We start from the raw sequence: 11,114 nt of genomic DNA on the forward strand, positions 1-11,114 counted from the left end.
TTTGTGAATGACATGTGTTATAAAGTCATGAATATTCTGTGGCACTCGGCTGACAAGACAAGGGAGCGATGCATGCATATGGTTAGCTGCTCGGAGGCTGGAATATATCCGATCGATCGACGGCCACGCATTCCTAGATAGATTGCGGGCCGTGATCCCCAGCTCGGAATCGGAACCCTAGAGGCATCGTTATCAGCCGTCCTCCTCGTCTATATATGCGACTAGTTGAGATCGAAACCCCATCAGCTGGCCTCCTGCTTTTGCTTATCGAAACCTCGCTCCTAAATATCCCATCGTCGTCGCCTGCCATCTGCCGCCGGCCCGCCGCCACCACTGCACCGCACACTAGCTAGTAGCTACTAGCTAGACGACCGGCCGGAGATGGATCCGGTGTGGTTAGACTTAGAGTGGTTCCACATGGACGGGGCGGAGCTCGCCAACCGCGGCCGTCGACCGGATCATCTTGATGATGAGGACGATCTCTATGTAGCCTTGGCCTTGGCTCCCTACGTTGATCGCCACCGGCCTCGAACCCGTCCCCGATCCCCATCCCCATCCCCATCCCCGCCCTCACACGAGGAAGCCGGGGACGACGCTGCTACTGCTCGCAACAACAAGCGTGCTTGCATCCCCGCTTACAGCGAAGCCATCCTGGGGCTCAAGGAGGTGGTGCCAACCGCTAAGCACGACGACGACGACTGTGCCATCTGCCTCAACCCATTGGCCGATATCGCTGGTCCTGATCACAAGAAGGACGACGCGTCAGCTACGTCGATGCTTCGGGCCATGCCCTGCTCCCACATCTTCCACCAGCACTGCATCTTCCAGTGGCTCCATCGCAACACCGTCTGTCCTCTCTGTCGCTACCAGCTGCCCACCACTTTCGAGGACGAGGACACTGAAGTCGAGAAGGACGAGGAGGAGATGGACAACTCAAATTCTCGATTGAATCAGATTAGACGACGACTGCAGATCTTGTACAACTAAAAAATTCAGCCAAATTATTTACCGAGTGTTTTTAGGTACACCAGTACAAAGAAACACCGTAGCAAATTGATTTATATTGGCAATTCAGTTAAGAGAACCACTAGTACAAATCCATTGTATGAAACATAAACTAGGGTTTAAAAACAGCAAAATCTTATTTCAGTTGTGTTTAGATTGCAATTTTGTTGCCCACATATTAGAACGTACAAAGTGAGTATAAATTGTTTGTTTGAAGTTGTAAATTTATTTAAACAAAATAGTTGTCGACTACAAAGTTAAATAACTTTATAAGTTTTACAACTATTATTTTGGTACATTTTTCATCCGAGGTTTGCAAAATTTGCATTATAAAGTTTGTCATATTCAGATGCAATTTTCATAGCCCAAATGATTTCAAATGAAAAAGTTGTCAACTACAAATTTCACTACTTTTAGAGATCTACAATTTTTATTTTGGCGGTTTTTTCTAACGAGGTCATTTGAAAAGCTCAAAAAATTATTTCAAATGATTTTTACATGTGGTTTTCTTAAGAAACGCGGGTAGAAATTGTCAGTACAACTATTATTACTAGCGGTTTCCTTAAGAAAATCGTCAGTAGAAATGGCACGATTTGTACTAGAGGTTTTCTTAAGGAATCGTTAGTACAAATATGATTACTACTGGCAGTTTCTCGAGTCGGGATGGCCAATTTATTTTCATTGGTGCTCGATAACCAAAACCTCTTATAAAAATTATACCTCAGCGTAGGCATGGAGTTTTTTTACTAGTGTCAGTCTTAAAGAAGCTCTTTGTCGAGTCCAGACAAAAAATGCATGGCAAAAAAATACTCGGCAAATAGCTTCTTTGCCGAGTATCTTTTTTTACACTAGGCAAAGAGTTTCTTTGCCTGTGTCTTTTTTACACTAGACAAAGACAATTTTCAAATCACATTTTGACGTATTAAATGAATTCAAATGAAAAGTTATCAACTACATCATTGTATAACTCATTAAGATGTACAATTTTTTATTTTGGTCATTTCTTCATATGACAAAATAATAGTAAATTTGTTCACAGATCGTATACTTCCCTCTTATAGTTTATGAAACTACAAGGGGATTTATATAATTTCTAAACATTGTTAGAACCACCATGTTGGATGAATAAATGACCAAACAACCAGAATAGCTTTAAATTTTGTAGTTGATAAATTTTTGATTTGAAGTCATCTTGTCAACGAAAACTTTGTCTAAATTCAAAAAAATAAATTTTAAATTTTTAAAACGATTTCGCATGGAAAAACCAACAAAATGAAAGTTGTGGATCTAAAAAAGTTATGAAATTTTATAGTTGATGACGTTTTGATTTGAAATCATCTTGTCATGTAAAACTATGTTTAAAAATACAAATTTTCAAAAGACCTCAAATGGAAAAAATACCAAAATGAAAGTTATAGGTCTCATTAAAGTTGTAGGCCTCGTAATGTTATTTAACTTTGTAGTTGTTAACTTTTTAATTTGAAATTATCTCCTCATAGAAAAATAGGTTTGAAGTTTTCAAATTTAAAATTTAAATTTTGTAAACTACCAAAATGAAAGTTGTGGATCTCAAAAAGTTATGGAACTTTGTAGTTAACAACTTTTTCATTTGAATTTATTTAGTGCTTCAAACAGTCAATTTATTTAGTGCCTCATATAATAAATTTACAATTAATTTATAAATACAAGTGAGATAGGGGAAGGAAAAGTAATATAAATACAATCAATTTGTTTAGTGCCTCAAACAATCAATTTACACTCAAAAGTCTGCCCTCACAGTGAGTCAGTGAGGACGCCTCACGACCTTGGCATTTTGAGGACCAGGTACAAGTAATGTGGAATGGCCATTAACATGGCTAGCCCGGGTCATCCGATGATGGCGTTGTAGGCACATTCGAAGTTGCAGCCTCGAAGCGGAGGAACTCGGTGCGTAAGTGATCAGGCGTGTCGAAGGTGATGGGTAGGTACATGTGCCCTAGTGAGTACTCTCCCTGACCCGTTATGATGCCAAATAAGGGATTGTTTGACTCTTAAAGTTATGCAATGGAGATCCCAAGTTCCTAATGTGTCTTTAGGAAAGTGACGGTGACACTGCTTCCATCATCGATTAGCACCCTCTTGACTCGGCTCCTGCAGACCACTAGGCTAACAAGTAATGGATACTTGCCTAGGTGATCGAACTTGAGCCATTAGTCAGTTCAGCTAAAGGAGATCGGAATCTCATACCAGCGATACGGCGTTGGTGGGTCAATCATAGCTACCAGGACTTAGCGGTCGGGCAACTTCTGCTGCCTTTTGTTCTCTTTGGAGTCGTGCTCTCTAAAAATTAAGTTGACCACTCTATTGATCTTAGGGAACATTTAGCTGTTGTCTTCCCATAGTGGTGGTTGTGGTGGTGGGTTATGGTTCTACCTTGCAGGTGGTGGTGGTAGCTCTGGAATGGTCGGCCATGGCCGATTGAGTTCTTGAACTCCCTACAGTTAAATAGGTTATGGCGCATCTCCTTGTGGTAGGTACACGAGCAATCAAGGATCTTGTCTAGTGATCTCATGTTGTTGTTGTTGCCATGAGGGGAACCATGCTACCATGCGGGTGGCAGTCCCATGGCATTGACTTCTTCCCTCAGCCTCTTGTCCCAGTGTCGATCTTGTCGTAGGGCATCTTATTTATTCATGGACATGTCGTTTCGCTAGTCGATGAGGTCGTGGGCTCGTTTATTGGCGGTGATGTATCTGTCGGTGTCCCGGAAGAGTTGCTCGGAGGTCGCCAAAGCCCTTTGGAGGATGGCCTGTACGAAAGTGTAACACCCTGAATTTGGGGGTATAAAATTTCTTTCTTATGATCATCCAAATTCAGGTGTTACTCTTCTCTATCTCACTTTAGTTTCCCTCTCTCTCTAGTTTTCTCTCTCTCTCTTTCTCTTTTAATTAGAGTTAGTTGTATTAGTGAGGGATTATTTATTTTATTTTGCCCAAAACATATGAGTCATGGAATGTTGCATCATATTGAGCCTAAATATTCTTTGAAATGTTGCACATATTTGATTTGGTTTGAATTTGAAACTTGATTTGAATTTGAATTGAAAACCCTAGAGAAAATAAATAGAAAAGGCAATAGAAATTCCATGAAAATAGGAAAAGCCAATTCGGCCCAAGGCAACCCATTAAGCCCAGCCCGCTCGCGCCCGCGCGTCCTTGTGCCTGACAGGCGGACCCCGCCTGTCGGCGCAAACCCGAGCGCCCTCTCTCCCTCGCTCTCTCGCTGCTCCGTGGGACCGACCTGTCGGCGCCGTTGCTCTCGCCCACGCCCGCCTTCCCTCTCTCTGCCCCATCGACCCACCTGTCAGCGCGTCCCTAACCTCTCGCCCACAATCTCCCCGCCGTGGACGTGCCCACGACCGCGCGTTCTCCGGCCACGACCGAGCCCCCGCGCCCCTTTTGAACCCCGCGCCCTGCTTGCCCACCTCCCCTCTTCCATTTGCGCCCTCTACCCAGCTCTCTCGCCCTCTCTCTCGCTCAGCCCACGCGAACCGAGAACCTCCGCCACCGCCCGCTGACGTCCACCGCCTATTTCGTGGCCGCTATTGCGCCCATGCTCCGTCTAGAGCCAGGGTAAGCTTCGCCTTGCCGCCAGCTACTCGGGACACCCTTCGGTGTGCCCCTTCCCTCCCTGGTTCAGCCGACTCGCGCTCACCGGAGTGGTTCTTGCGCAGCCGGAGCTCCGCCACCGTCGCCCCGTTGCGTCCCTGTGCCTCCGTCGTTGCCCCGTGCCTCCAGCGCGTCCCCTCAAGGTGAGCAACCTCCTCGCACCCCTATTTCCCTGTGTACTGCACTGGTTATCAGACAATTGCTCGCCGGAGTTACCCCGCGCCCCAGTTAGCCCGCCGCGCCATGTGCAATACCCTCTAGTGCCCCCTTGCCGGTGTGGTGCCCTCGGCTGAGTTTGCTAGATCCCCCTGTGCGCGCCTAGGCCAACCCCCAAGCCTCTGGTGCCCCACCGTGGCCGGTCTGCTCGTCTCCGACGAGTTCCTGCCGCGGGACCGAGCGGCACCACCGCGCCCATGTCTGCCCCCTGTGCGTTGTATTTCCCTTACCTTGTTTACCTTTTGGGTTAATCATGGTTAGCTTATGCTATTGCTTAAACATAATCAATGAACATGATGTGATCTTTTATGATACGATGATGTTATCCTGATGGGGTCCTTGTGATTACATTAGGGGCTAAGGCTCTTTCTTAAGTGCCTCTCCGTGAGGACCTGTTTGGGGAGTGACAACCCGGGATAACAGTGCAACCATGAGGGTTGAATGGGACGCCCTTTGCTAATTAATTAGAGGAACCAGAGGAGTAGTTGGCTTCGTCGTAGGGCCATCAATGGGGTCCGGGCACAGTACTTGCTCTGCCGAGGCTGGTTGCAGAGGTTCTTTGATTTGGTTTTGTTAGTCACCCTTCCTTTGGGGAGATGTACTGTGTTTATCAAACTGGAGAAACCTAACGGGCGGCTATGTCCTCTGGGAAATCTTTGTAAAGGCTACATAGTGAGACCCTACTAGGTCACCTTGGTAGTGATCAATGGGGAGGCTAGAACCCCGGGCAGAATGGGATTCACGGCTTGTGGGTGAAGTGTGCAACCTCTACAGAGTGTTAGTAACTGGTATATCAGCCGTGCTCACGGTTATGAGCAGCCTTGGGATCCTCTTTGATTAGAAGAACACTGGTTACTTTTATGATGACGATTAACAATGATGATTATAAATCTGATCTCTGGTATTTCCTCTTGGAGGGAGTGCCTCTAGGTAATAACTGGGTTATTACTAAAACATGGCTCTACTTATAGTAATAAAACTTGACCAACTAAAAGCAACTGCTTAACCTTAACTCCACATATAGCTAGTCCACTTTAGCCAAATGGGACATTTGCTGAGTACGTTGATATGTACTCACCCTTGCTTTACAAACAACCCCACCCCAGGTTGTCCGCGCTGTTCTTAGTGCTCAGGAGGTGAAGCTGGCAACATGGATGACTTTGAGGAGTTCCGGGAATTCGATGAGTTCTAGTTTATCTTAGTGGCAAACCCCTAGTCAGCTGCCTGTGAAGGCTTACATTCTACGTTTCGATACTCCGCACTTTGATGTTATTGTTAAACACTATGATTATGTAATAGACTCTGTGGATGTCTCAGACATCTTGATGTAACTAAGTACCTTTCCGCTATTTAATTCAAGCATTGTGTGATGATGTCCAATTATGTAATCACTATGTACGTGAGTTCTGATCCTGGCACGTACATGGTTCGCATTCGGTTTACCTTCCAAAACCGGGTGTGACATAAGTGGTATCAAAGCCTTGCTGACTGTAGGACCGCTAACCTAGACTAGAATGGTCGACCTAAGGACTATAGACCCTTTTTCTTACCTTGGCCAACTCACCACAGCAATACCCTGTTTTTCCAAAACCGGGTGTGACATAAGTGGTATCAAAGCCTTGTTGTCTTTTCAAAAGTTGGTTATCTTGACCAACTCTATGTTATTTACTTATCTCAAAAGTTTTGTCTCACTTTCCTTTCTGTTTACTTTCTGGTCTCATAGTTCTATTCTTACTCTTGTGCTTACGATGTCTTTTGTAGATGGTTCGTCTCAGGTGCACTGCACGTAAGTCTGTGATCCCCTTTTTGCCTTCTCGCCTGGCCCATCACTCGTGACGCCGCTCGTGGGTGTCACTTCCACAACGCTCTCGATACCCTGTTACGTCGGGCCTTCGACCGACACACATGGTCTATCGAGTACCGTTGTGTAGTCTACCAGCATCGTCGCAGGCTATACCCGAACCAGTGGGAGGATACTTGCTTGGTGTGCCGTCCGGACGATGAACTCCTAGGTGTAGAGGCCTTCTCAGAGCACTATTCTATCACTGAGAGGGACACTGCCGAGGCAGCCATGCAGAATACAGCACGACGGGCACTTTCTCAGTATTATTCATTGTTCAGCAGGGTAGCTGATGGCCTTGACCAGAAGTACTACCCTCGTCATTCGACTGGCAGTGCTGGAGGTGTGATTGTCTCGCCAGTTGGTGAGGGCAATCCCAGACTGAGCAGCATGGTCAACTTGGTCGTCGTGGTCAACACAGAGTTGGACCACGCCCTTGACGAGTTGGGCAAGGTTCGGGTGGAGGTTGCGGAATTGTGTGCTGAATGCGTGGCATGCCACTATCTTGATGGTGGTTCTCCCGCCCCTGTTGGGATTCAGCACACTTACCGTTCACCGCCCCGTGGTCGCTTCAACTATGGTACCTCAGACTGTAGGACCCGCATAGATTTAGATCCATAGATCGATGGAGTCGGAGTCTGTAATAATGCTTAATTCAGTGTCTTAGTCTAGTCAGTCTCAGTTAGAGTTAGTTTGGTTATCTTTTGTTGGATGCTTGTCATGATGAACATATAATGAAGTTGGATCTTTGTAATGATTGTCACTAAGGTGTGGGTATCCCCTGCAGCTTGGTGTAGTTATTAATAAAGTTAGTTATTTAGTTGGGTAATCCATTTATTTCCACTTCCCTCTTTATTTGAGAAGCTATCAGTGAAGATGGTCAATTGTTCAGTGCTATGAAGATTTTCTATACATCTTTTCTTATGTTAAAAGGCTGCAGAGTCAGATTTGATATATGTGTGTGATTTCTACAAATGTTTGAGAATAGGCACAGAGGTGCGAGGCGTGCTCAGCCAGAGTAGCAGGCACCCCAAGAGGAGGTAGCTCCGCAGCAGCATTTGCCACCGCCACCCACGATGACCATTGAGCAGATGTTCTTGATGCAGACCCAGGCAGTTCAGGCAATTGGTCAGACATTAGCAGCGATGCAGCATGTTCAACAGCAGCCACCACCACCTCAGCCTCTAGTGCAGATCTAGATGCCACAAGTGCCTAGAGACAAGCGGGCAGAATTCATGAGGGGCCATCCCCTTGTCTTTGCACACACTACTGATCCCATGGATGCGGAAGATTGGCTACGTACCATGGAACGTGAGTTGCACACTACCTAGTGCAACGACCGTGAGAAGGTGTTGTATGGTCCCTGACAGCTGAGGGGAGCAGCCCAGTCTTGGTGGGAGTCTTACCTCACCACCCATGCCAACACTGAAGCCATTACTTGGGAGGAGTTTAGGGACAACTTCCGTCGCTACCATGTGCCCGAGGGATTGATGATAGTGAGGAAGGAGGAGTTTCTCGCCCTGAAGCAAGGTCCCTTGTCCGTCAGTGAGTACAGGGATAAGTTTTTGCAGCTGTCACGTTATGCCCCAGAAGACGTCAATACGGATGCAAAGAGGCAGTACCGCTTTCTGAGAGGATTGGTTGATTCCCTCCATTACCAGCTCATGAACCACACTTTCCCCACCTTCTAGCACTTGATTAACAGAGCAATCATGACTGAAAGGAAGCGTCGGGAGATGGAGGATAGGAAGCGCAAGATTAGTGGACCTCAGGCCAGGAGTAGCAGTCATCCCCGCTACTCAGGCAACTCGCCACAACAATTCAAGCAAGGCCACCAGTACCAACACTAGCATCAGCGTCAACACTAGTACCAGTACCAGAGGTAGTTTCCTCAGCAACAATAGCAGCAGTACCGTCAGAACACTCAGCCGGGAGGAAATCAGTATCAGCGTCAGAACAACCAGGCAGCTCGTCTTCCTGCCCCAGCAACCAACTAGAATGGACAAGCAGCCCCAACACAAGTAGGAGGTCGTGCATGCTTCTACTGTAGAGAATAGAATCACTGGGCGAAGAATTGTCAAAAGAAAATAGCCTAGCAACCGCCAGCAGTCAATGCCCCAGCAAGACAAGGAGCACCACAGCAAGCACCAGGAGTTCGTGGTCAGGCCTACAAACGTGGAAAGGTGAACCACCTGGAAGCCGAAGCAATCCAGGATGCTCAGGACATGGCAGTAGGTATGTTTCCAGTCGAATCCTACCCAGCAAAAGTATTATTTGATACTGGTGCCGCACATTCTTTTGTTTCTGCATCTTGGGTAGAATCACATAACATCCCCATAGAACCAATGATCCCACCTTTAAGAGTTAATTCAGTTGGGGGAAAAGTTCAGTCCGATAGGATTTGTCTAAATCTAAGGATTGAAATAAGGGGGATAGCCTTCCCCGCTAGCCTAGTAGTCATGGGAACTCAAGGGTTAGATGTCATCCTAGGGATGAATTGGCTACATAGAAACCAAGCCGCTGTCAGTTGTGACAAGAGGACAGTTAAGTTGGTGTCCCCATCTGGAAAGGAGGTAGTAACCAAGTTGTACTTACCTAAACTAGAAGAAGGAGCCTATCACCATTTATCAGTAGTCGACAAGGAGTCCAATTCGATTGAAGCAATTAGGATTGTGTTAGAATTCCCCGATGTATTCCCTGAAGAGTTACCAGGCATGCCACCTGAAAGGAAAGTTGAATTTGCCATAGAGCTTATCCTAGGCACCGCCCTATTTCCAAGAGAGCTTATCGAGTGTCCGGACTAGAGTTGGTGGAACTCAAGAAGCAAATTGATGAGTTGTTAGAGAAAGGTTACATCAGGCCAAGTACCTCACCTTGGGCAGCCCCGGTGTTATTTATGGAGAAGAAGGATGGCACGAAGAGGATGTGCATTGATTATAGAGCCTTGAATGAAGTCATTATTAAGAATAAGTACCCCCTGCCCAGAATTGAAGACTTATTTGATCAGTTGAGAGGAGCCAGTGTGTTCTCAAAGATAGATCTGAGGTCAGGTTACCATCAGCTCAGAATCCAACCTTCAGACATACCGAAGACCACATTCATCACCAAGTATGGACTATATGAGTTCATGGTTATGTCATTCGGATTAACGAATGCGCCAGCTTACTTTATGTACCTGATGAACAGTGTGTTCATGGACTACCTCGACAAATTCGTAGTGGTGTTCATAGATGATATCCTTATATATTCCTAGAATGAGCAAGAGCATGAGGAACATTTGAGGAAAGTACTTCAGAGGCTATGAGATTGCCAGTTGTATGCCAAGCTTAACAAGTGTGAGTTTTGGATCAGCGAAGTTCTATTCTTGGGTCATATAATAAACCGAGATGGACTAGTTGTGGATCCAAAGAAAGTAGCAGCGATTCTGGATTGGAAAGCACCAAAAGATGTGCGAGGAATCAAGAGTTTCATTGGAATGGCCGGTTATTATCGGCGTTTCATTGAAGGTTTCTCCAAGATTGCTAGACCAATGACAACCTTGCTAGCAAAGAAAGTTGAGTTCAAGTGGACCCCAGCGTGCCAAGAATCATTTGAGATGTTGAAGCAGAAGTTGACAACAGCACCGGTGTTGGTTCTGCCAGAAGTTCACAAGCCATTCTCAATATACTATGATGCTTCATACACCGGACTAGGATATGTGTTAATGCAGGAAGGGAAAGTAGTGGCATACTTGTCCCGACAATTGAAAGTTCATGAGAAGAATTACCCCACTCATGATTTGGAGCTAGCAGCAGTGGTTCATGCACTGAAAACCTGGAGACATTATCTTTATGGGCAGAAGTGTGATATCTACACGGACCATAAGAGCCTCAAGTACATATTCACTCAGTCAAAGTTAAACATGAGGCAGCGAAGATGGCTAGAATTGATCAAAGACTATGAGCTAGAGATTCATTATCACCCAGGCAAAGCAAATGTGGTTGCAGATGCTCTTAGCAGGAAGAGTCAAGTCAATATGTTGGCCGCTCACCCGATGCCGTTGGAGCTAGCAAAGGAATTCAACAGGTTGAGTCTCGGATTTCTGACAACACTCGAGGAGTGACAATTGAGCTGGAACCCACCCTAGAGCAAGACATCAGAAAAGGTCAAAAGGATGATGAGAAGATCAACGAGATCCGGCAGCTGATCATCGATGGGAAAGGTCCAGATTTCCGTGAAGATACAGAAGGAGTGGTATGGTTCAAAGATAGACTGTGTGTTCCCAACATCACCTTGATTCGGGAACTGATTCTCAAGGAAGCTCATGAGACAGCATATTCTATACACCCTGGTAGTGAGAAAATGTACCAAGACTTGAAGAAGAGATTCTGGTGGTATGGTATGAAAAGAGAGATAGAAGAGTATGT

At 45.9% G+C, this 11,114-nt stretch overlaps 1 protein-coding gene across 1 annotated transcript; it reads left to right on the forward strand.

Annotated features, from left to right (window-relative positions):
* Window positions 1-263: 263 nt before the first annotated feature.
* On the forward strand, window positions 264-1,216 carry LOC103647067 (E3 ubiquitin-protein ligase RNF181 homolog). The gene has a single exon (XM_008671632.3). The coding sequence runs from the start codon at window positions 382-384 to the stop codon at window positions 985-987; it is 606 nt and encodes a 201-aa protein (XP_008669854.1). The 5' UTR covers window positions 264-381; the 3' UTR covers window positions 988-1,216.
* Window positions 1,217-11,114: the final 9,898 nt, after the last annotated feature.

Source organism: Zea mays, chromosome 2 (assembly GCF_902167145.1).
Source record: "Zea mays cultivar B73 chromosome 2, Zm-B73-REFERENCE-NAM-5.0, whole genome shotgun sequence".
Lineage (NCBI taxonomy): Eukaryota > Viridiplantae > Streptophyta > Magnoliopsida > Poales > Poaceae > Zea > Zea mays.